The sequence below is a fragment of the Lissotriton vulgaris genome, chromosome 5, assembly GCF_964263255.1.
Source record: "Lissotriton vulgaris chromosome 5, aLisVul1.2, whole genome shotgun sequence".
NCBI classification, from domain to species: domain Eukaryota; kingdom Metazoa; phylum Chordata; class Amphibia; order Caudata; family Salamandridae; genus Lissotriton; species Lissotriton vulgaris.
In genome coordinates, this window is record NC_141693.1 from 728,087,908 (window position 1) to 728,114,908 (window position 27,001).

Consider the following 27,001-nt stretch of genomic DNA (forward strand, 5'->3'; position numbering starts at 1 on the left):
TTTGCAAGAGTTTAAGCTATTGGCATTGTATACGACCATGCCTTATTTAGGTTTTCAAAACCAAAAACCAAAAGTAAATAAAAGGCATTGTGATTTACAATGTCAATATCTCAAATTCTCGCAAATGCGAAACCTATTGCATTGTAATTGCTTGTTTTCACTGGCTGGGGGCAGTTGAAGGGTGATAGGGAAAAGGGGGGACAGTAAGAGTTAAATGTAAAAGGTAAATGGAGAGGGTCCGTTTAAATGAAAAGGGCTGTAGGAATCCTCCAGGGTAAATTAAAAACAAATACTGCATTGTAAATAAACATTTTTAACACACGGATAACAGGAGAGAGGACGCAAGAGCAATGCAAATGGGCAGCATGGGAACATTTATGGCCCATGAGGGAGTGAAGCTAAGCGTGCCGTGGGGATGTTGTGAGGGCTGGAAGAGAGGGGCCCCAAAAGAGACTATGGATGCGAGGCTCTATGTTTTAAGTGAATGTGCTTGTCCTGTGCTGGCTGGTGCTCAGGGAAACAAGATTAAGTGTTATGGGTGGGTGCATGGTGAGAGGGTGACTGAAGGTAACAGGCATAACCCACCCTAAATAAAGCTGATGCATTTGGAGCGACGATGTGACATAACATGCAAAGCTGGGGACTTTGGAACTGGAGAACGCCGTTCGAGTCTCTACCTAAGCTCTGTGCCTTCCAAACATCAAATGCAGTCACGTTGAAAATTAAAAGTAAAGCGAAAGCCTGCTATTTATTTTTGCCTTTAAACGTTTCAAAGGGGACAGCAGGCAGATGCAGTGGCACAAGATTACTTGTAAAAAACTAAAATAACAATCCACATTTCTTCCTGGCATAAAACATGGCCCACAAAAACATTGACATATTACAACATATGCCGTTTTGTTTTACTTCAATACGTTTTTGTTTTTATTAGAATATTTGTACCCAATGTATTTAGTGCTGATATACCAAAAGATAATCTTCAAAGCACGTACGTGCTAAACAGCATCAGCTAAAATGTTAGTGATGTACAGCATGAACAAAAGAGGGAGCAATAATTACCACTGAAACAAATAGACTCAGTTAATTTCTAAGCGCTATATGTGCAGCATACACCGTGGCACCCTGCCAGAGTTGCTTGTGGCAAAGCACAGGCTAGAGAGCAGAGATTTTGCATTACTTTCACTGAACTGGAAATACAATAAAGCATTTTCTCATGACCGCTGGCACAATCGACTTCCTATAGGATCCGGACTATGGCGAGGGGATGAGGAGCTGTTGGGTATGAGAGATGTAGAGAACAAATCAATGCAAGAGTGGGCAGCAACCAAGGAGGGGGGGGGGGGAGTGGCAGAACAGAATAGAGGATTTTCAAGAGCATGGGGTTTTAACATAATAAGGTTTGATGGAGAGGAGTGGGAGAAGCAACTAGGTAATTTTTTTAAATCAAACTACCAGGCAGATAAGCGCCAGTCTGCTCTTCAGTGCCTTATGAACCACTTAAAAATTGTGTTCCTGCTTTCATCATGAATTTCATTTCTATGACATCATGCCAGCTGCAGTCCAGTCCATTAAAAAACCAAACAGGAAAAGGCAAACAATGTGGAACCCTGCGGATACTAGGAGCATACCTTAAAGGCAGGTATGAGCAGTGGTCTCTCCTCTTGCGTTTATGGTAAGGGGTAGCCATGCTGTGCTATTACCACCTGCGTTCCCAAGCAGGGCTGGGACCCCGAGAAGGCACGTAGTGTTCATCGGGCACAAAAAAAGGTAAAGAAAAATAAAGATTGCGGACCTGAGACCCAATGCAGACTAGGAATTAATTAGCTTCCTTCATTTGTGGGTTCGAACAGGCACTAAGTATTTCGACCACCTGTGGCAAAAAATATAAAGCCATTTGTGAAGTACGGTTAAAAGAGCTGAATTAATTCAAAAATAAATATCAGCTCACATTGAATTGTTCTTGAGATCAAATTAACCCCACCTAAAGTGTGGCTTTAAAGCAACAGGGGGAGTGGGGTGAAGGGAGGCACATAAGGGAGACTGCGTGAAAATACATGCTCTTTCGTTGAGTGCCTAATACCAAAAAAAGAAAAGCATTTTTTCACTTCAAAGTTACCTCAAATTACGATATAATAAACCATTTGCACAGTGATGAACCCTTTCTGAGCACAATCTGTGGATGCAGGTGGCTCTTACGAGGCTGAAGCTCTTTTAGCATGGCGGATGGTTGAGGGATGTGAGCAGCAGGCGCATGGAGGAGGGGGGGGGGGGGCTGCAATGCCTCATGCCTTTTTCCAAATTAAGACTTCAACAAGCACAATCCCCCTGAAAAGGAAGCCCAAAACTAAACTAATATCCTACCAAAAAAGCCTAAGTGACAGTGGACAGCAAAAAGTGCAAAAAGACAAATAAACGCAAAGCAACAGAGCAGGAGGCACAAGTAACAACTGTGGCATTGAGAGGCAGTGGGAGGGATAAATGCTATATTTACATGTAGAGATATGGCACCTAAGCTGAACATAGGCAAACCGTAACAGAGTAGGAAACCAAGAAAAAAATAGTCCCCAAAAGAACAGATAAAGAACCATAGCAAAATAAGACAGTACTTAATCCCTGCTCTCGTGGGAGGAACGGCAGAGAAAAGGAGGGACAAAAAGGCAGGACTGACCACTAGCAAGCAAGGATTTTTAAAGGACACAAGCAAACAAATCAAAATTAGGGGGTGGCTTTAATCTCACAAAAGAAGTATTCTAAAGTATACAAGAGGTCGCATGCTCGAGCTTGATCCAAAAACGGCGTGGGAGGGGGATTTGGGGGTGACCATTACGGACGAGCAGTGGGAGTTTAGTTGCAGACAGAGCAGTTATCCCCAACTACCGTCTCACAATTATTCAATTTAAAATATATCCACAGACTATACCGAACCCTGATGCAGCTTTATCGGATGGGACTGTGCTCTGATGATGCCTCCTGGCATTGTGGGGCTCCCCAAGCATCATTCATGCACTCGGTGTGGCAATTTAGAACTATAGGCAATTACTGGTTAAAAATATTGCACCACGTCAAAGTCATAACGGGTCAAGACCTACCTTGGGTGTTCTTCCTGACATACCACCAAAATGGAGGAAACTTCCGACCATGCTCCTGCTGATGGCTAAGCGTCAGGTGGCCCTTCATTGGGGTGCTGTTCGCCCACCGACAACAAAGGACTGGGTCCAAAATGTTACTTATTATAGGTCGCAATTAGCAAGCTTCTGGGAGCTAATGCCGACGCAATCACGCCCCGGGATATATGGGGTTCATTTGTCAGCTGGCTGAGCTCTGCGGATGATCCCGATTGGGGCATCATTGCATTGTGCATATGTGGTATCCTGCTGCTCAGCCAGAATGACTGCTTGATAGAATATTGGTGTTTGGGAGTGTTTGTGTGCACAAATCAGTTGGTGGATGCAGGGTTGGATTGAGATTGAAAAATCGGCCCGGGCACACAAAAATAAAATCGGCCCACATTTGCATAATCACTCCTCAAATCACTGCTTTGGCGTAATCTTATAAAAAAAACTTTAGGAGGGGGTAAAAAAAAAATGCATGTGTTAGTTTACACTGGTGAACCAAGTGAGGCCACTTCTCCTCAGGCCCCCTGTCCCCGCTCAGTGTCTGCACACAATGGGCCAGCCAGCGAGACAAAGGGAATAATACCTCTGCCTGTTGCTAAACTGAGGCAATGAGCGCCCATCACCTCTAGAAAGGCCACTCAGACACCCACTGGGTCGCTGGCTGTATTTTAACAATAGAGACAGAGCCCAAATGGCCCCCCAGACTGCTAAAAAAAGCAGCCCACAGCAGAACTCGGACAACGGCTCTTCGGGCATTGCCCGAATGCCTGCGTTACCAATCAGACGCTGGGTGGATGGGTTGAGCAGCAGAGAGGCTGCTCCTAGTGGGGCTCATGCTTTCCCTATTACTTGGGATTTTACTTACCATCTTTATTACTATCGGACTTAAGGATTCCTCATTCAACCATGTATCCTGTTACTCAATAAACCTACATGGAAAATCCACCTGGCTTGGAGCGTCCTTCATTATAATACATTTTGGTACCAGGAGTGCTGAACATCATCAGCCTGAAGAAACGGTCACCCCACGCTCAAGGTAATGGAATTGCTGCGTTTCTGGGTATCTGTAGTAAAGAAGGTCCACACGTTATAAGGTTCAAGAACATTTATTCAGTTCTATTACACATAGGTGCTCCCAGCTTGGCAGGATCGTCATCGCCTCAACCTTCTATTGCTGTCTTCAGGTCGCAGAACGGGACATACCAAGTGGGAAGAAGGCATGGGGGGGGAACGGAAAGGAGAGGAAGGAACCAAGGGATAAGTTACAACACATCATCCTCCCTAGGGAGACCACGGTAGGTTGGGGAAGAGGGGGCAGGAAACAAGCGGTGGGTAAGAGCGGGGGGAAGGAAGGGAAAGAGCAGGGGAGAGAGAGATGGTGAGTGAGGGGAAAACAGGTGAACACACGAGGGGGTGGATACAAAATATGCGCAAGGGGGCGCAACAACGAGTCTTGCACAGAAGACCCTTTCCCCAGGTTAAACACCTGGGTAGACCTGATAGGAGAAGCCCATAGCCTCTACCAAAGGTGGCAGAGTACCCCTAGATACATGTTAAACTGTCTACGCCAGGACGGGTGGTTAAATGCCTGTGACTCTTCTCTGCTCCCTTTCCAGCCAACAGACAACTGACTCCAAAAGCCCTTCAACCCAACAGTTTTGAGTGCCAACGTAACATCTCCTTCCGCAGGGACAGAAGGAAGAAAAATAAAACGCACTCCCCCCACAATTCCTATGCGCAGCAAGTCACTCTTTTAGGTATACTTCATGGTGTGGGTTTAGTGTGAGTTTGGGTGCCTTCTTATACTCTTCCTCTAACTACTCAAGTGCCATTCAGCCCAAACCATCCTTCACGCTGTTGTGCCTTAGTCCCCAATAACTCGTACCACTTCACCATCCTGGAGAGAGAAAACGGCCTTAGGATCCTTTTTCTTTGGAAATTTCCTGGACCATATTACGCTGCTTCTAATCCTGCTCATACAACCGATTCCTTCACATAGTCATCAGCATTAGGTCTAGCGTCATTTCTCTTGTTGCACTCTGTACCAGATCCACTTGTACCTCCTTCCGTACATGCCTCCTCATGGACCAGTCTTTTCTCCGATTTCGTCAAATAAGTTGCACTTGAGAATGTGGCTGAGTCGCCTGTGTAACTGAACGCATATTCTCTCCAGCCTTCTATAAGCATTGTGTTCCTTCCTCCCGGAACTTTGGGGTGCGGACCTCGTACGTTTTTATGTGCCTCCTCACTTTCCTTCTCAGACACTTCGCTATATAACCAATCCAAGTACTCTCCTTGCTTGTTATTTTTTGACTCCATCAAACTGACAAACTACTCCTTCCAGGCCCATGTCATCAGCATATTTCTCACTTGTCATAGGTTTGGATTCGACCATTGCCATAGAGATCCACGCTTTCTCACCTTTGAGGCGGGTAGACTTACAAAGGTCCTCCTTTACCCTCGTGGATTGTGTAACCACAGATGTTCCCTTATATACAAATACCCTTTTTTCAACATCATACACACTGATTTTTTCCCCCGAAATTGTTACTTATATTGTCTTTAACATCCTTTCCCAAGAATGTATTTTGATTTTATTTTTTTTATTTGACAATTGCTGCTTCGGTTATCCCCTCATTCCTCCAAACCTCCCTTGTCCCTACTACATTGTCCATAGATGGTGGTGTTTGCACCCTCAACATCTCCAACTTGGTAATTTGACTACTGTTGTTTATTGCCAGCCAACTCATGGGTTCATAACTTTTGGGATTTTGCGTTATTTTTAATTTCATTTGTTCATCCCCTTCCAGTACAGCGAACTCTGCTTCTGAATTAAAAACTTTACTCCATGTACTTCTCTTCATGTAACTCCATTCCATCTCTCTACCTCCACTCGAGATAATGTTTTCACCCGTGTATGTTTCCTGGGACGTGTCTGCTTCTTCAAATTCATTTCCTAGCGTTATTGACAATTTACTCTTCCATATACTTTTGTCTACTACTGTACTATGTGACCCTGAGTCAGCGATAAAGCCCATAACTACTCCACCTATATTGATGGTATACACATGTTTAGTTTCACTTTTGTTCACCACCCTTTTGTTATCTCCATCTTCTCTGTATATTTTGTTCCATTGTGCATTTGCACTCCTTACTTGCTTATAATGTGCATCTAAAACATGCATGACATTTTCCACTACGTTTCTGTTTGTTCCCTTAATGATTTTCTTTTCTATGTTATAGTACACTTTCCATCCACCTGCTCCTAAACTGTGTAACAATATTTCCACCTTTTTCTCTGGTTTTAGTGGTTCTTCCTCCTCGTCAAAAATGGATATACAATTGTAAAAATAATCCTTCCACTCTTCCCATTCTGCGATACTTGTACCATCTTCTTTCATAAATGGCTCAGGTGGCGGTAAATTACACATTGCGCTTTTACCCATGTTAATTTCTCAATCAATTCCCACTTATATTCACGAGTACAGTTACTTCTTTCTGATATATGTGTTCCGAACATAAAAAAAAAATTACACTTTCCCTTGTTTTTTTTACTTTAAAGGATACAGTCTTAGTGCTCTACCAGCAAATGATGCTCCGAAGATTATTGTCATGTGCCCCGCTATGTGTGATGCGTCCTGTTCCGACGTTCCACCATAACCAATTCACTAAGCACGAAAATGCAACTCGCCTTGAAGTGCCATTCGTATTATAACTCGTGGTTCAAGTTCTGATAAATGACCTTTTTTTTCCACTACCAACGCCTAAGATTGTATATTTCTTTCCCTATTAATCATGTAAAAGGGTTTCTTCATAACAGGGTGTCTTTCATACTCCAAATGGCCCCTTTGACGCTCTTACGTAATAACGTTCGCTCCTGATGGACGTTGAAGACCTGAGGAGATAACGCATTACCCACTTGACGTGCTGCCTCAGAACTGTTCCCAACGGGTTTAAGAGAAATGATCTCTTTCCCTGCTCCGTTTACTACGTCTCATCTCGACATCCAGAGTTTACTTCACAAGCCTTGCGCAGATTCCCGTGTGAGCTAACTACGGGTCTTCCTATCAATTTCAACAGTTTAACCTAACACACGCTTTTAAATAGTTTCACTAGAAGGTGACTTTCATACACAAAAACGGCTCTTTGACGCCAGTATTTTTCAAAATCCTTGTTAAACTTTAGTTAAAATTCTGAGGAGATAACTCACTCCACGCTTGACGCGCAGCCACAGATCAGTTTCAAGCGCGGTGTCCGGTTTAACTTCACTCCCTGCTCCGCCCACATCTCCGCACGCAGCTTCCAAGGCTCACCTCATGAACTTGCACAGATTCCAGTGTTATCCGACTTGGGTCCTGCTTTCCTGTATTATTTCAATTTCAGCGAGAACGCCCAAAGTTCAATCAGACTTCACCAATCCCATTTAATCCGTCCTCAGTCCAAGGGAAATTATATCAACTCAAGTATATATCAGAATTTGCCCGAATTCAGAGACTGCTCTTTTACCTCAATCCAGTAATACTTCGTGTTTGGGGATACACGCTTCACAATGCCATCAATCACTTTCACTTCAATCGCTTGACGCGCAGCCACAGATCAGTTTCAAATGCGGTGTCAGAGATTTACCTTCGTTCCCTGCTCCGATCTCCTCACACAGCTTCAAAGGCTCACCTCATGGACTTGCGCAGATTTCCGTTTACTCCGACTTGGGTCTTACTTTCCTGTACCCTTTCAATAACACGAGAACGCCCAAGGCTAAATCAGAATTCTCCGGTCTCCTTTAATCTATTCCAAGTCCAAGGGAAAATATTATCAACTCATTCATATATCATAACTTGACGGCATTCAAAGCACCTCAATTCAGAAATCCTTTGTGTATGGAAACCCGCTCTTCCCGATGCAGTCATACACTTTGGCTCTCCATGTAAAATATTCCTCACGTAGTGGGTTCACTGGTGTGCCGTGCTTCTCACCGTTCAAGCTGCGACCAGCCATCCTTCCAATCGGGATACGACCAGAGAACCTCTTCTTCAATCTTCGATTCTTCCCATTCCGATTTGAAGTAGAGGGGCTCCACTTGCGGGTAAGTCATCAATTCACTTCCCCTTTTGTTTTTCCTTTTCCTCATCCAAGCTCATACTCTTCCAGGGGAGACACCTCACTTACCCTGGCTCAGCTCCGTTACCTCCGTCGCCAAAAGTGTAGTAAAGAAGGTCCACACGTTATAAGGTTCAAGAACATTTATTCAGTTCTATTACACATAGGTGCTCCCAGCTTGGCAGGATCGTCATCGCCTCAACCTTCTATTGCTGTCTTCAGGTCACAGCACGGGACATACCAAGTGGAAAGAAGGCATGGGGGGGGGGGGGGACGGAAAGGAGAGGAAGGAACCAAGGGATAAGTTACAACAGTATCTTTTCCACATATTCTTATTTCTGTGTAGGGCAGCCATTCTTTCCTCGTTCTGTCTACGGCTGTCTTCCACTTTTTCTCTTTACTGCTTTAGTGGTTTCACTTCTTCAACTTCTTGCTAGCACCCTGTACTTTCCTAGTGTTTGCCTGGCCAGCTTACATGATCCTAGTACTTGGTTTCTTTTAGTCGGTGGTATGTGTGTGTTGTGTTTCTGGTGGAAAGGAAGATGTTGAATGAGTGATTTGTACTTGTCTTTCCTGTCCATTTTACTTCTTCCGCTTGCTTTTTCCAACTTTAATTTCCATGCCCTCATACAGTTTTCTATCCTCTCATTTTCTTGCTGCCTTTTAAAACTTCCCTCCTTTCCGTTGGAAAGGAGGGAGATATGTGGTAACCTGCTGCTCAGCCAGAATGACTGCTCGATAGAATGCTGGTGTTTGAAATGTTTGCTTGCGTGAATCTGTTGGTGGATGGGCTGAGCATCAGAGAGGCTGCCCCTGGTGGTGCTCATGCTTTCCCTCTTACGTGCGATTTTACTTACCATCTGACTTCAGGATTACTCATTTTACCATGTATCCTGTTACTCAATAAACCTACATGTAATATCCACCTGGCTTGAAGCGTCCTTTATTATACTGCAGTATCCTAGACTGTGCTGGGCTGGGAAGGAGATCTCCTGTCATAGTGTTTATTTGATCTTTACTTTGCCAGTTCCTTTTAATATTTGTCTAGAAATACAAGCATGCAGAATGTGGAGTAAATTGTCGGACTGTATTCTGCTTAAAGTGTTTTGGAGGCAAAATCATGTCAGGTTATATATGCTGTCATCCTTTGTCTAATTGACCGTATTGTCTGTCAGTAATGTACTGCTGTTTTGTGTAACTGTTTGTTAGTAATGAGAAATGCCAATAAAAATAATTTTTTTAAAAGCTTGATCTAAAAAATGCTTTTTGTGACATTACAAGTCAAGGTTTTATTACAAATTCCAACTCAAATCACACCATACCATACGATTCTCAAAGCTTTGGAAATGTACATTTTGAACCTATCCTCCTATCACAACAGCTTAAAATTGAATCTCCCTTTAGACTCGTTAAAAATAGCAACTTTTTATCATGTACAATCCAAATTCAAAAAATACTACTCTTTCCACGTCATAACATTATCATTAATACAAATGGAACAAGGCAATTTAACTTCATAAAAGGGAAAGGTTATGCTGAGTATTAAGCCATTCACAAAAATAACTTGTGCGGCCATGTAACATAACCACCCCTATAATTCCACTCATTATGAATCAGGCCCAACTTAAACTAACGAACTAGCATGATTTTGTTTTTTCGTAAACTCCTTTATAAACGCTCAGATTACATTTTAGTTAGAAATGCATGTTTCATAAAGTGATTGAAAAGGAGTCTTGTATGTGGTCACATCTATAAGATAAGCTTCAGAACACACCACTTAGCACCGTAATAATGGCCCCTGCAGAAAAGGTTCCACAAATGTACAATCGGGGCTTTAAAGGCAACTGCCTTTATTGCAAGGTAGGCAGAACCGCTCTTTGAATGCATGGCTAATAATCTTTATCACTGAAAGAAAATAAAGAGGGTTTCCTTAGACACACAGCAAAATCAATTTAGATTGCAATTCTTGCCATGGATATAGTTATTAGATGCTTCTGTTCGTGGCACAACATGTGGCTAACGCTGGTACACAAAACATGCTTTTACAATTGGACATAATTGAAAATAATCGACATGTAAAAGTTAATTGTTGTAATACTCTAGGCAAATGTTAAATGCATGCGATTTCAAATTTATCCCAGCCACAGTAGAGCAAAAAAAGAATTGCTTGGTTACAAGACCCACTTAACAGGGGCATCCTTCGGAGTGTAACTGGACTACTGATTTTACATCAAGGCCCGGAGGCCAATATTATGCACTTCCCTTTATTACTACTCAGGCAGCAGCAACATAAAAGAATCAGAACACATAAAAACGTCTAGAATACTGAACATGCATACCCTCACAGAACCTGCAGCCATCTTCCTCTTTTGTTGCTGCTCAGGCTTGAGATAAGTCACTTTTAAAACTGTCGTTTTTAATGTGTGAAATGGTTTACTAAAAGATGTTTATTTATGGAAATATAAATGTTTTGTGTATAGAAAGCGATTTTAGAAATTGATTTGTTTAGTTCTAAAATAATTAAATAAATAAATATATGTGTTTATTTAAATCAAGAGTAGGGTCGAATAGTTTTTTTTAACTGAAACGATTCAAGGTTATGAGTGAGTTTATTTAAAAAGGTATAGATGGAAGTTTTTATTATTGGTTTTTGAATCGAGAGTAAACGGAAACTGTGTATCTTGAGTTTTTTTACAAATATGAGAAATAAGGAGGAGGGTGAAGTGTAACTGGACTACTGATTATCAGCTTGAAGTTTGAAATTACATTGCAACCGCTCATTTACAAAAGATTGATGTAGGCCACGAGTTGAAATGCTGGCATCATTATCAGGCGTTATAGTGAGATAATAAACGGCTGCAAGTAGGATTCTTTCCAAAAGGCAACAACGCGTTATAAAAAGGTTTTATCCGGAGCTATATGAAACGGAATTTGGCGAAATCACTCAATTTTCTTCTAATAAAATTAACATTGAAACTGTAAAGCTCTATACTCTTGTTGTACTTTCAGGCACTATCATTGGTTAAAAGCCAAAGCGAGCAACACCACTGCTATCCCGAGTTAGAGAAGACAAGCGGTCGGGTGGAGTGTCAACTCTCAGTCAGGACAGTGTGACTGTCATCCGATACAGAATTCCAGCTATAACGATGGGCAGGGAAAGTCAACAAAGTGCCAGTAAGAACGGAGTGTAAGACCACAGGCAGCGCGGAGCGATCAGCCGGCTAAGCTTGGCATTACACTTACACCACACATGCCAACCGCTGCAAAGAATCCAGACTTGTTTAAGAAACTGAGAAGCAGTTATTATATTTTCACCGGGATCGCAAACTACTTCAGTAACTAAAGACGTTCAAAAGAAGTCGACAAGTTATGCAATTTTCATTTTTATTTAGAAAAAGAAGACGTTGGTTAAGTAAAGTACTCTTAAGTAAGGAGTGAAAGGTTACGTCCGCAATCTCGGGAACTTCCCGAAGCGCTTTGGTTTGCGCTAGGGCAGCGGAGCGGCTTTGAAGTCTTCCACTCTCCCTACTTGTACTTACATCTTTAAGGCTGGCAGAACTCAACACCGCTCAAGAGTTGTTTTCCCACCGTACGGTCTCGTCGCCGTTAAGCAGTAGGCTTCCAAGGGCGGGTCCGCGAGAAGCTGACGTGAGCAGAAAGGGTGTGGCAGCAGCGCGTGCAACGCGCAGTTTGAGGCGGATATTGACGAGAGGCTGTGTAATAGAAAACGGACAAGAGCAGAAAATCAATCTCAGCCAGCTAATGGGGTGGCCATCTTAAAATTTTAAATACACCAACATAGTAAGGGATATTAAAGGTCAAAACAAACAATTCGTCTCCAAATTCAAACTGTTCCACCTTTGGCAGAATATTATTTAAATACTATTCAAATGTATCACTGTGATTGCGCACATTTGCAACCTCTAAATTTTCCTCGTAATTTCACGAGAGAGATTTTATGTATTTATTCAATGCGATTTTATATAGCGCGAACTTTACCCGAAGGTACGCTTTACTTAAGAAACAGCTGCAGGATTTAGGATTTAGGATTACATGCGTTACATAAAAGATACAAACAGAAAAAATTGCAAATGTACAAGATGTAAAGTCACACAAGGAAAAGATACAAAAAGAAAGAAAAATTGCAAATGTACAAGTAGTAAAGTCACTCAAGGAAGAGATACAAATGGATACACTCTAGGAGTCACATAGGAATGGTAGAGAGTACAAAGGTCTACTGCATATACTAGTCATTAGAGTTATCTCTATACATATGTATACACATAGTAGATTTTCTCAGGTCAAGACCCAAAAAAAAGCAACAAAAACAAGCACTGGAAATGCAATAGGTCTCGCAATATAAAAGTTGGAGCTATTGGTTTTGTAATTGACAAATTAATTTTAATGTGTGGGTCTTGAATCGTGCAAAAGTAATAGCTTTGTCATTTACAATGGCAATACTTTATACTTTTTCAAATGTGACACCTATAGCATTTGTAATGTCAACGATACATTCAATCCAGACCCTACTGCCTTTGACAGCGCTCGTCATTTGCCGAGAGGTACAATGGCAGGCAGGGTGGGTGTCTGTAAAGGGGGATCAGCCAAGGAACTGAGTTAAGGAGCCACCGTGCTAAGAGAGAATAGCTGTGTGACAACAGTCAAAGCAGCAGGGGACGAGCTGCAATTTTGCCACCCACTAAAAACAAGCTTTTGGCATTGTGGGGGGCTAATTGGGGAGAGTGGGGAAAGGGCCTGAGGTTTCAGTGGGGCGGAGTTGGGCTCGCAGTTTGGATGGGTGAGGGAGGTGGGGTGTCGCATGGCTTGGGAGGAGGCGAAAAGGGGATGGGTACAGGAGGGGAGAGACATTGCATTAAGCGGGTGGTCGCAGCAGGGGCCTTTCATCCTTCTGAGGCCGTTTGGGTTGGGGTGCAGTTCGGCGGGCGATGGGAGGACAGGCCGGGGGTCGGGCATGGTCTGTTCCAGAGTGGGACCTAGAAAAGCAAGTAACTTGTTTTAAGGCCTAAAAAACATACAGCATGTACGGGCTTGTTTTTAATATGGTAGCCGGCTGGGTGGAGGGTTAAAATTTGCTCTTTATTACAAGGATGGCTTTATAAAAGTGAGGCATGCTGCATTAGTATTTATGCAGCGTGGAAACAATGTGTTCTAAAGCGTGCTGCTCGTTTTATATTTACCATAGAGAGCAAAGTGTTAGGGTTAAGTTTTACTTCTAACTTAATGCAGTGGGTATATTGGTCTTGTTCTTGCTATGAGAGGGGAGGGCATAGAGGTGGGTTAAAAATGCTACTGTATGTGGTATAAACAATATAGACTTGACATTGCGTGTGGAAGAACTCGCTAATTCCCTTCGGACAGTGTGTCGGTCCCAAGGGGGATAAATGATGGCTATGCCCGGATGGGGGTGGGGGGGAATCTGGAGCAATACCCGGGAGCGCAGAAGCAGAGATAGACTGGGAGAGTGGGGCGAGAGAGGTGGAAGGGAGCAGATGGCGCAAGGGGGTAGCGCACAGGGGCAACGGGGTGACAAAATGCCAAGTGCTAGGGGGCCGCTAATAGAGTATGGGTGGCATGTCATCTATACAAGGAGGCTACTGGGTGAAGTGATGGGCAAGGAGGCTGGAGGGCAGTGAGGTGGTGTGCGTGCAAATGGGTGGAGGAGGGAGGCAGGCTGGCAGATTAAGAGACCGAGGGGTGCCGAGTACGTGATCGGTCAGTAGCAACGGATAAGAAAGCGGGACAGCAGGGAAGGGTTTGAAGGGATGCGGGAACCATCATACCTGGAGGTAGGAAGTCAAGGCGGGGTAGTGGATTGGCAAAATGGATCCGAAAAAGGGAAGCAAGCAAGCGTCTTCCTGGGGAGATCTGGAATGAGAAAGGTGCTGGTCGGCAAAAAGTACAAAGAGTGGGGCAGGGGGTGGGGCGCATGGGTCGCGGCAGGGGTACTAACTTATGGGTATGTAGATCGGAGCGCCGGAGTCGGACATCTCTGAATACGATGGCGATCGGGTTGATCGTGGAGTTCAGCAAACAGGACCTGCGGGAGGAAGACAGGGGGTGATTAGTGTACGAGGGAAAACGGAGTGGTACGAGTAGGGTTGGTGGGCAAAGGGGGTGCAGTAAGCATACCTGGTTCAATCGTTGTCACTGTATGGAGTGAATCCGGTAGGCGATCCCAGCAGCTAATCGGGCTGGAAACGACTTCCGCGTTTGGCACGGTGGTGGGAGTGGAGAAGAATGGTTATGACGTGTGGGAATGGGCGTGATCGGGGGGGGTAAGCGCTGAGTGGGAGGGAGCTGGGAGGGCCGGAGGACGTCTCAGGCGAGGGATCAAGGCAAAGAGGAGGTCTGAGCCAACGTTGTCAAGCAAAACAAAACGAACACAGTTGGTGGGGAGAGATGTACAAGCCAAAAAAAAAAAAAACGAGACACGGCCTGCCGGCCGTGAAAGTGAAAGTATGGCCGGCTGGCGCAGGAACATAAGTACAAACATGTACGGAACACAGTTGGTGGGGAGAGATGTACAAGGCTAAAAAAAATAAAACGAGACACGGCCTGACGGCCGTGAAAGTGAAGGTACGGCCGGCCGGCCGTGAATAATTAGAGGAGGAGCAGCCAGGAGAGAGCAGGAGTGGAGGCGCCAAGCTGGGGAACAGATGGCTGGCGATTTGATGATGTGCACGCGCATTTTAGCTCAATGCGCTTGCGCATTGACCTAAAAGCGCACGGGCACAGCATCAAATGGCCAGTCTAGTTAAACCTCTGTTTAAGCCCCTATAGTCTCGCTCCGCTCAATGCGCATGCGCATTGACAGGCGAGACCTAAAAACAGGAGAGCAGAGTTCCATTAAGTGAGGTCGGAGGGGGGACGCAGTCACAGCACCAAGGGAGGGTGGGAGGGATACAAGGGTATGGAGAAAAGGCAAAACAGAAAAGGGAAGAAACATTTGACGATCGTTAAGGGGAAATGAGGGAAAAGGGTAAAGGACAAGAGAATGGACAAGATGGCGGGTCAGGGTCCAGAGAAAAGCGTCCGAGAACAGCAGCAAAGTGGCGGCCAGGACAAAAGAAAAAGTAAAGAAGTCCATGAGAGTCCGTGGCAGGACAGGCCGCTCCGATGAAGAGTGTTCTCTGAGGGCCTGGGGTGGGTATGTTCCGGAAGGGGCTGCGGTGTGCGAAGCAATATAGGTCGGGACTGGAGGGTTGACATGTCCAGGGTTAAATCGCAGGACCGCCATCTCTCACTGCAGGCTCCAGTTTCCACATGCAGTGGAGATTCGCTGTACTGGCCTCAGTGCGCTCTGTGTGTCAGAAGTTAATTAATATGACACGTTTAACAAATTATTTAAGTAGGGGTTTGTATTTAGTATGTTCTTATTAGAATGTTATTCTTGCTGTGTTCTGTTTTCCCCGCACATGGAGTGTGGGTCCCTAGGAGTTCGATCAACTGCTGACAGTTCTGATCGGGATCCTGAGAGTGTGCTGCTCCTTGCCGTGGCTGAAACTGTATGCAATAAAACGCATACACATTTTAAGACATGTACGTGGGATATTTAAAATAAAAAATCGGGATAATGAAAATTCCCCAATTGACTTCTATTATATGAAATGCAATTTCAGGCGGGAGACAGAAAGACTTTAAATATAGAAATACTTCTTTGTGGTCTCACACAACTTACCACATTTGGTGACGATCTGGAGCCAGCTTAAGCCACCGGAAGAAATCCACGTGGTGGAGTATACTCATCACTACTTCTCCGACCTTCAGCGCCTGCAACCGGAACAGGACTTCTTGTTGTGGCTGTCTCACACCTTCCTACGTGTGTCAGAGGAGGTCCGGTATGATCCAATTTTCTTAATTTTTGGCACATTTGGACCTGGTTGTTCTCATTGACTGTTGGTGGCTCGCTCACACGCTTACTCGCACGGAGAAGGAGGTTCCATGGTCATCGTGCGATTGGAACTCTCTGTGTAGACCTACTGGGTCTAACGTCAGACAAATTACGTATGCACTGACGCTATGTGAGGATGCACAGGGCCACCTTGGCTTGGGTAAAGGCCTTGTTACTAAGAGGTGGAAGTCATCTGTCCTTCAGCGAACAGCTGTTAGCGCGTCGCGGTGATGTGAACACCTCTCATTTCTTGTTGATTAAAGGTCTGCACACGCTGTACTTGGGAAATCACTGGTTTGCACATTGCAGTGATGGGCAGACCTCCCACGCCTTGTCCTTTCTGAAAACAGTTGTTGGTGTATCTCGGTGAGGCGCACACCTTTTGGGGTCAACGTCTACAAAGTTAAATCAGCGGACGCACTGGGACCTCTGTGACACACTCACATTTCTTGGTTTCTTCATGTGTCATGGTGCTATTTAATCCTAGGCATATCCGGTGATACACACACCTTATTTTTTCTCCTGCACAATTATTTTAAGCAGCCTACCATTAAAATATATTATATCCCAGGCAGTTGAATACTCATATTGATTATTATCAATATTATATATATTTTTTTTTTTACGGAAAAAAAGAAGAAAAAAATAATAAATATAATAAAGGGGCATTTTGACTATGGTTACTTGCATCAAACCTCCATTTCTTGGGAAACCGGGTAAGCCGTGCATGCCCTGATCAGTGTGGTTTTGTTTATTTGAAAATCACTTGGTAGCAATTGACGCTGCAGAGTATTCTCCGGCTTGCAAATTTGCGCTACTCAAAGCCCCGGGGAGGTGGCGGTCTACGGGGCTGCAGTGGCCCCCGCAGGCACCCGCTACATAAATTAAATTGCCCCCGGGACCTGGCCCACCAGGGGGCTTTTAAAAATGAAGCACGGGAGCCCGCGCTTTATTTTTAAAATTTTCGGACAGATTTCAGTCGGATTCGCGCACCGGTAAGTCCTGCCCCCACCCCCAAAAAAAATACTTTTTGGGGCCTGAACAGGCCTGGGAGGTCAGGGTGTTTTTACCCCACCCCCTTTTCTTGTTTGCAATGTATGTCTCACCTTTTTGATTTTCACTCGATGTGAGGCACAAGATGGCTGCTTTTTCATTTTTCCGCCGGCCGCAGAAAACACTGCATTCACTCACGAGCGTGGAGCAGCGCAGCGTTTTTACTGTCGCCTCCTGGCGCCCGTGAATTGCGGTTGCACAACTGTGTCATTACCCGCGAGGGCTGAACCCTCCCGCCGGGGTCCGTTAGAGGCCTGTAGAGGTGTCCAAAGCCGCCCAGGGGGCTCTTCGTGGACCGGCAGTTTGTGACCGCAGTTGCGGCGGCGGTGTTTGGCGGACGCCGAGAGGCGCTTAAAGAAGGTGGTGCGTGCCAGCAGAGCCCTGGAGCGGTGACGCTGTGGTTCAGAGGGAGCCACACTACAACCACACTACATCCCCATTGCAGCCACAACCTTAAGGCGGGGGGGCCTGGATCCTGAATCAATCCCTTTTTGTTTAGAGACAGAGACTGTGACTGAATTTGACAGTGCCCAGAATACCAAGCAACTGAATGGGCGAACTGGGTCATGTTTAGAGGTTGAGGTAGAAGTACATTAAGAGGCATATTGAGGTCGCTGGAGCCCCTCCTTTGGTGAGTACAAGCACCTTTGCTTTCACTGCCGGTAGGAGTGTGAGTGACTGTATAAGGTGCAGCCTGAGATCCGAGATCTGCCCTGAGAGGAGGTGGCTCTAGTTTTTGCTTGGTGCTCGGAGTGGAGCATTTGGCTGAGCAGTCTGCAGTTAGCAACAAATCACACGAGCAGCAGAGCAGTGAGCAGTCAGCGGCAGGCGGAGAGAGGCGGCAAGAGGCGAGTGTTTGCACAGAGGAGGAGGCGTCAAGCGTTTAGCGGCAAACGTTCAGCTGCTTCCAGCGCTCGACCGCTCTGCTCGTCTGCTCGCACGCCACACAAACGCTTCCTGCCTTGTTGGACTGCAGCGGTGGTTACGGGGCCATGAACCTGTGAAGTTGAGCCCAGCTTAGCCAGTCACAAAGGAGGTCCGGAGGAGGTGCGGTGGAGGAGAGGAATAGGCTGGGGGAGATCAGTAACAACAGCATGAGGTGTGGTGCTTGGACAGTTTTTGCTTAGCCTCTGGCACCACCAGTAAGGAGCCAGACCCATGTTTGCAACGGGCCAGATCATCTCCTTTTTCCTACAGCACTATTCCCTATAGCTATCTCCCACACTGCTCACATAGTGTATACTGTTGTACATTATTTGTCGTCAACTACACCGCCTGGAGGGAGGCAAAATTCTGTACAGCGAGTGCTGCAAGCTGGTCTCCTCCTTGTTTTGGGGCACTAACAGGGAATTATCCCAAGGAGACACTTTTATTATTTTCTATTATCTATTATCATCTATAATTTGGACTCGGCACTCACTTAAACCACTGACCATAGATTACTGCAGTGGCGTGGAATGCTTTGGAGTCTAACTTAAATTTGAATTATTCAATCTAACTGCCTCTTGCAGACACCACATACAATCGGACTGTAGGTGGCACCTCTTGGCTGATTCAATCAGGATCTAACCTGAATCACTGAGTTAATGTACAAGCCAGTACTGACTCATCAAGCACATGCTCAATTAGCGTCCCGACATAGCCAATTGAGGCAGGAGAAGGCAAGAGAGCAGGCAAGAGCGTGGGAACGCAGGGCAAGGCTACAGTCCTCTGCATTTCACATTAATTAGAAGTTTTCGCATAAGGTATTTGTGGCCCGTAGACACAGCTTCTCTGCTAGGAAAATGAGTATTACCAACAAAGAACGAGAGGCCCGTAAACCAAAAACAGGGGGCCTGCAGATCCATCAATACTTTACAAGGCTAAAAACAGAAGCTCATGGAATCCAGAGGGCCCACAAGACGAAAGATGGGTGTACACTAGATAGCAGCCCCAAATCTATTCCAACAGCCAGGAGGTAGTAATGCCGGGCAAGGACAACCCCCTCAACTTAAATAGCACAGTTCAGGATAGTCTGGAGGAGACACTAATTACAGAGATAGCCAGAATCACAGAAACAGCAGAGATGGCGGACATGGCCAGCAATGCCATTAAAAATACCGCTGCTAAACATAATAGCCATGACCTGGAGGAACATGGGGCAGAGCAAATCATTGAGATATCATCGACCAAAAATGATATTGGACAACAGCAGGGTCTGTAGTTCTGAAAATTCTGGACTCGTGCAACAAACTTTGTCGTAGCACGACGATTTTGTTGTCAAAAGACCGATAATGGCTAGTACACTTTGCACAAGCATTTTCACCATAATCAAGTAACGATTTCACCTCGAAATCGCCATTTTCGTTTTCGAACCCTTGGGTTCCATTTTACGCTTGGCAGCCATTTTGTGAGTTGCCCTTCACATACGTCATTGTAACCACAGCTGAATTCGATATCAAAGGACACATACACCTTAATTGACTTTTCTGTGACCTGGGCAAGCTGGAACCATTGCCTCAAGCCAAACCTGTTTGGTCAGTTTTTCTCCCAGTGGCCGAACGAGATAGCCTCAAAGCACAACAGGCCATAAACTGTTCCCATCGCACACACCCCGCCTAAATCTTGCTCACACCTGTCCCTGCTCTTTTCTCTTCTTTTGCTTTATGATGAGGAGGAACCCGGTTTTATTGAGGGTACACCGATATCTGATGAAAATGTTGGGCCTTGCCGGGTAATTGATCACGAACTGGACACACTAAATGCATACTTGTCATCATGACTCTGCTTTTCCTTTTGTAATGAAAATATGTGAATAGCTCACTGTAAATCCTAGAATGTTTGCACTGTAAACCTTAGAATGCTTGCCTGAAGCTTAAAAAACTGTATAAAAGAAGAAGCCAGGCTTTGTAAATTTGAGCAGTCTCCTGAGAACATACATGCTGTTGTACTTCTAGGACGCTTGTTACTTGGTTGCAGCCAATAAATTCGATCTTTGACTTCACCTAGAAGACTCGTGTTTCTGTAGTCTGAATCAGGAAACTACTCGAGGTCTTTGGGTGTTGCCCTGACACCGCTGGGTTACCGGATCAGTACCGGGTCTGAAAAACCCAGTACCTCAGTTGGCCCCCACGTGGGGCGGTATCAGCGGTACCGGTCCAAGCCAGAGGTTCGTGAGGAGCTTCGTGTGAAAATTCCGGAGGACGGCCAGCCACTTCAGCGACCCCTGTATGTCGACGTGGTTCCGAAGGTCTTTGCTGCGAGGTTCCCCGTGTCCCGACGGCTACGAAGGACTGCTGCCCTGACTATCGCCCTGATTTGGACCCTTGATGTTTGGTAGAGCGAAACGATAGACGAGTCTTCTGGTGACGTCATCGATACCTCAGTTAAGTATAAGTGGAGTGTCTCCCAGTCCTTAGTTTGTTTGGTGTCCCCTTTTGGGACCGCTTTGTTTGGAACTTGCAAGCGCCAAAGCCGAAGGACTCGTGTATTCACGAGAATATCGTAATCGATAATCCTTTGAAGTTTGAAGCTAGACTAGAGAGCGAAGATGCCTGGTCTTAGCAGACTTGGAAATTTGTTTTGTCTTGGTTGTAATAATAGGGACTCCCGACTGGAGGACTCGTGTCCGGTTCCTCCGATTGGAACTCCAACCTATGAATTATATGTGAAACATGGAGTAGGCCCCATCACATACAATGAAGTGTGGATCAAATACACCCGCAAGGATGGTGTTTTAAAATGGCCCCAATATGGTAGCTTTGATACGGAAATTCTAGACAATCTCGAAGTTACACTTTTTAAGAAGAAAGCCCGGCCGGCAATGTTTGACTCTTTCCGCTTATGGCGTAAGGAGGCCAAACAAAAGGAAATTAAATTAGAGAAGAAAAATAAGAGAGAAAGGGGTATCTCGATAATGCAAGCTGCTAGGCAGTATAAAGACAATGAAGAAGAACAGATGAGTGAGCAGTTGCACAGGCAACGTAAAATGGTAATAGATAAATGCTACCCAGTTTTGCCGCATCTTCAGCAAGAAGCAGCAAAAGAGCTCGAAAAAGATCCCCTAATGTCGCATTTGTTAAGTTCACCACCCCTCTATGCGCAAAGTGCTACAGCACCTCCACAACCTCTAGTTGTGCAACCCATGGTTGTTGTGCCTCCTGTTCCTCCACAGCACCCACCAGCTACTCTTCAGCTGGCTCCTGTTCCTCCGGTGCAGCCTCCCCAATGGTCACCAGCTTTTACACCTGCTCTTCCTATACTTCCTACAACTCTAACACTGTATCGACTACCACTCCTGGTACTCCTCCTGACACTGCCTCTGCATCTGCCTCATCTCACCCTGCCTTCCCACTTGTCTTTTCCTCCACTTCTCCATCTGTCCGCCAGAGAGTGGCAAGCACTGTTTCTAGTCTTCTATATCCTTTGGAGCGACAAGCCAGACTCATACCCCTGAACACAAAGAGTTGCGCAGCCACCTGCCTGATTCTAGGGAGAAAGAAGTATTGGATCATTTAGCACATAAATGGGTTACTGACCCAATGAGATATGAACTAGAATCTGTTATGGATGTCTTCCATCAATGGGAAGCATCAAAGCAGAGGTACGTTTTCGAGAAAATGTGTGTTTTCCTATGCGAGGATTTAGAGGAGAATGATTTGGACTCTAGCCCGCCCGAGTTGAACCATGTGCGGTTCGAATTTTCAAAAGGTACCGTTGTGGGTTCAGATGTTAGGAAAGCCGTTGCGACGTTGTTATCACTTAGGACTGAAGGTGTTTCCAAGTCATTGTTTGATTATGATTCCTCTGTCAAGAAAGGAAGACAATATCCCATGAGAGAGGTTCCCCCAGTTTGAGGGAAGGGAATGCCAATGTTGTTCCAGCCATTCTGCCACATTTTCAACGTGTGTGGGTACATGTCCCATGGAAGCGAGCTGAAGTATTAGCCCTTAAGCAGACATTGCCCGATCCCCGCAAGAACCCGGCAGGGTATTACAAGGAATTGTCGCAGACTGCAGGTTTATGCATTATGAATTTAGCCGATGTAGACATGTTGTTTGGAAATGTTGTTCCACAGCCTTTATGGGGAAAGATTCGTCATACGGATCATGATCAAGAGCTAGGCGACACATGGGTAAATATTACCGCTGCTGACGCTAGACAAGTTGGTGGTGCTAAACCAGAGCCTTTAGTGGCAGAGCTCCCTGGCAGAATTATAACGTATATGAAGACTTTGATGCCCGAATTGCGAGTAAATTGGGATAAGATGTCTGCATGTAAGCAGAAGAAAGATGAAACGGTGTCTCGTTTCTTCAACAGGTTTGAAGAAACGTTTGTTGACCACAGTGGTCAAGATATGAGCACAGAAGGTGGTCAGCGACTGTTCGTCGATAAATTCGTGCACAATCTGCTTCCAGAGTTGTGTAAGAAGTTGAAGAATTCAGAGAGTTCATGGGCAGTTTCCTCTTCAGCACAGATATTGGCTACTGCGCAATATTATGAAAATAGAGACAAAGATGAGAAAGATAGAGTAGAAAAGAAAACTAAAGAGTTGAAAACGAAGGTCCTGTTACAGCAAGCATACCCGCCACGTGGTGGTAGTGGTCATGTGGAAATTGAAGAAATTGATGTACATAAACAGCATTCATTTCCCTTCTTCTCCCACCACTCCTCTCCCCGTGAGCACCATGAATACCGTAAATTATTGACCGTATCACTCTTCCAGTAAGAGCCCGTACCCATATGCATATGTACAGCCATTCTAGGCACCATGGCCTTTTACCCATTGGAATCCCCGGCTTCTCCCCTGCGCGTATCTTAAACCCTCTCCCTCTGCGCGACCCTGCTGTGAAAGGCAACCCTTCTGCTAGACCCGCACAAACCCCCCCTTCCCTCTTGAAGAGGCATCCTTCGCCTTAGCTGACATAGCCCTCCCCAGCTGCACCTGACTGCCCCCGCTCTCTCATGTACGGGTCATAAGATCTCTCTCTTTCTCTCTATGTGACTCTGTCCCCGTGTCCACCCTGGCCCCCCCCTCCCTTCTCCTCACATGGGCAAGTCATAAACCTTCTTCTGCAAGACCCTGTCCTTGAGAGTCACGGCCGCGCCTGACCAACACCTCCTTTCCTTCCATGAATGCCCCTCTGTTGACAAATTTTCCCTCTGCGCTCGATTATCCACGCGGCATGAATACCACTCCTTTGATGACCCCTTCCCCCGAGTCCGGCTGACCACACATGTCCGAGGCCATCGCCTGAGCCAGGAGATACCATTTACTGCCCTTATTGTATGAAGTCACTCCTCTTCAAAGGACCCACTATTGATCCTGGCCACCCCACCCCCTGGGTTATGATCAGGCGCACACATCCTAAACAGTTGACGGAACACTCAGCTGCGTGATTGCCCTCCCTCTTATCAGCAGGTCAAGGGTCCCTATTGTGAACATATGTGGGGTAGGATTGACACGAGGATTATAGGTATGTCTTTTCTTTTGCGTCACACTGTCCTGATTGTACTATCAAGTGTTTTGTAAGGTATAAAAGAAGGAGTCTCAGCTCACTTGTTAGAGCACCTCCTGAAAGACACCGTGTTTCGTGTCCGAAATGACTGGCTCTCCTCATGAGAAATAAACTCTGTTCTTGATTCCTGCTTCCAGCGCCCGTCTCTTTATTTGGTAACTATTCAACATGGGAACTAAGGCGGTTTGCGCCAGCGGCCTGGGCATCGGTAGTAATCTGGGCTCCTGTTCCACAATTGGCGTCCCAACGCGGGGTCCATCAGTGACATAAGGTTCGGTAAGAGAGATCCAGACGAAGAAGTGAACATCTAAATGATCGGAGTATACCTGCCTTGAGAGGGCCCTCGCCCGGCTGCCGATCGAAAGAACTTCACCAATTCTGAACGGACCTCTCTCGAGAGACCTATTGTCCTGACTGGAATCCCACAGGAATGCTGCATGGAGTAAGAGAACGATCGGGCGCTGGAGGAGGGAGATGAAGAACTGTCCGTATGGTCCGGTCCGGGTAAGATTAAGTAGGGTGTTTTTACGCCTGATTGGTAGGGTGGTTCTATCCACCTGATTGATTGATTGATTGTATTGGAATCGGTATTTGTATACTGATATTGTTGGTATTGGTTCATTTAGCTTTGAATGCTACTTGACATATTGGTTCTCTTCTGGAGAACGAGACATTCTCTGTTTGCAAACAACGGCGAATAGGAACGTCGTCCCTCTTTGCAGATAGAGAAGGGTAGGTAATGCAGACTTTTGTCCCCGTTGTAATCCGTCATGCCTACTTTTCTCCCCACTGATTGTTTGAAATCGATTAATAATCGATTGTTGCTCTTTGAGATCTTCCCTGTCTACAAACTGAGACGAGTAGAAATATTCTGTCTTCCTTTCTGGATAGCGAAGGGCAGGTAATGCAGACGTTTGTCCCCGTTGTAATCCGTCATGCCTGTTTTTCTCCCCACTGATTGGTTGGTTGCCTGGACATTGTTGTTCCAGGAATTGTTTCGTTTGAGGTATTTTCTGCCTGCAAACAACGTGGAATAGAAATATTCTATCTAGTCTTTGCAAGTAGTAAAGGGTAGGTTATGCCCCTTTGTGAATTCGTCAGTCCTACCCACTCCCCACTGTTTGGTTATTTGGGGGGTAGCTCGCATGGTCCACCCAGGAGACTACCCTTATGGAGGACATATGCTCCCCGCTCATGGGCCATTTAGGGGAAGTAGACCATCTGGTCCGTCCAGGAGGCTACCCTAGTAAGTGGAAGTACATCGCTTGGTCTGCCCAGGATGATACCCTAATGAAGGAATATATGTTCCCCTTTTGATCGATAATCTCGTTCCACCCCGGACCATTTATTGGAGGGAACTCGTCTGGTCCGTCCAGAAGTACCCCCTAGTGAAAAGGACACATAAAAATATGAAGTGATCACCGTTCCCTACTAACAGAAAACTTTAGCTCGAAACACGCTAAGGAAGAGAAAGAAAAATAAAAAGAAATCAGGCTAAGTCAGTAACCCCCTGATGAGCTTTTGACTTCACTAAAAATAAGAAACATTAGAAATAGTTCGTAATAAGAAATATAAAATGGCGAAAAGTTTGACAGCAAAAAATAGCCACGAGGTAGCTAGGCTCCACTGCCTATTCCTGCTCCCAACATGTCTGCCTCATTGCCCGCCACGCCCAAATAACGGTCACATGAAATAGAAACAATTCAATAGGTACCTACCCCCATTCCGGAAGCTCCCGAAGTGCAACAGGTCCGCGGTTACGCCCATCCGGAAGGCGAGGCCTCGAGGCACGAGGGGCTCGCCTGGCCGCGGTCTGTAGGAGATGCTGGTGGGCAGGCGGCCCAAAGAATGATAAGGACCTCTCCATCTCACCTCTTCTGCCGCCCTGCAGGCCACGGGGAGAGAGGGGGCTGTCTTGCCACAGCCACCGACCCCCCCCCCCCCCATCTTCAATGACTGGCACTGCCAATACCGAAGCGCTGGAGCCGAAGAACGGCGCGGGGTCGCTGGAAGGGGGAGGCGGCGCGAACGAGCCTCCCCCACCTCCCTCCAGGTGGAGGCTTCCAGCGACACCCCAATGCTCTTACTTAAAAAGGGTCAACATCAAAAAGCGGTCTTTTGCCCAGGACGGGCACACGCCCCATGCCTTCTCTCCTCAACCTTGAAGATTCTATAAGAGCCGGGGGGCACCCCGATCCCTCCGCATGGGCGCCCCCGCCCCCTCACTGGGAACCACGACATCGGTGCAACTCCTGCCGGCGCCAGCCTCGGATTGGAAATGGCTAAAATGCAGCCACGGCACAGACTTGTTCAGTTCCGGTGGAACACCAGAATGACCCGGTAGGAAAATTGTTGCCGCCCTCCCCACTCTTTGACTAATGGTCCATATTGTTAGACTGTTAACCACATAGCACAAAACTTTTTTGAACTGCCAACGGAAGGTTCTGGTCCAACCATGCGTGACTGGAGACATTCTGACTATGCTGGAACCAGCCTGAATTCGCCCAAAATGGCGCCGACACGAAATGAGACTTTTTGAGTAAACTTTGCTGCACCCTGACCGCACAGCTTTTTGTCCCGAGATACGTATGCGGTTTCTTGGATAATGAAAGTAGATATGAAGGATATTGAGTATGTGCTCGGACAATGAACTGACTTAGGGTGGGTACTGATTATGTTTTGGAAAATGAATTGGTGTAATTTAGATAATGGATGAGCATTGGATAATGAATTTATGAATTAATTAAAAATGAATTACTGACATGCATCATGCTTGCTCTGTAGGGAAGTTTAATACGATTTTATTGCACTGCTGCACTTTATGTAATGAACTGCCACCAACTTCGTTCCTCTTATGTACAGTCTTAACCTGCTCCGTGGCCGGTCCACTGGGTCGTAGGCCTGTATTTATACATCAACACTTTTTATTAAAGGTATTTTGAAAAAGAAAGCATAGTTGTAGCGGTTGCATTAATGAGTTTTGGATGTTTTTCTACTATGAGCGAAGAATAAGTACGATGAAAGATGAAGGTTAAAAAAGGACCAGATATTTAGCAGCTACATTATGTATCACAGGCAGCCGAAAAAGTGTTTTAGACGCCCTTAAAACAACACCACAGAAATGCCAACTGACCGCCACCCTTGCACCAACAGAAAGGGTTTGCGACCAAGTAACTCATGTAGATACGCAGATCGTCAATGATTATCTACCTGACATTACTGGTCCCTCTGGGCTTAAACGCCGAGATGGTAAAGAAATGCAGTGCGCGGAGATAGGTCGAGTAAGTGGTAGGTAAAAAACATTTTCGGACTACTGCATGCTGATG

General features: G+C 45.7%; 1 protein-coding gene across 1 annotated transcript in view; it reads right to left on the reverse strand.

The window, feature by feature from the left end:
- VAMP3 (vesicle associated membrane protein 3) overlaps positions 1–11,889 on the reverse strand; it is a 308,881-nt gene extending 296,992 nt beyond the window's left edge. The window contains exon 1 of the mRNA XM_086922161.1: positions 11,753–11,889. Within this exon, the coding sequence (XP_086778287.1) occupies positions 11,753–11,754 (2 nt within the window). The 5' untranslated portion in view covers positions 11,755–11,889. The remainder of the gene's footprint in view (positions 1–11,752) is intronic.
- Between the last annotated feature and the right edge of the window lie 15,112 nt (positions 11,890–27,001).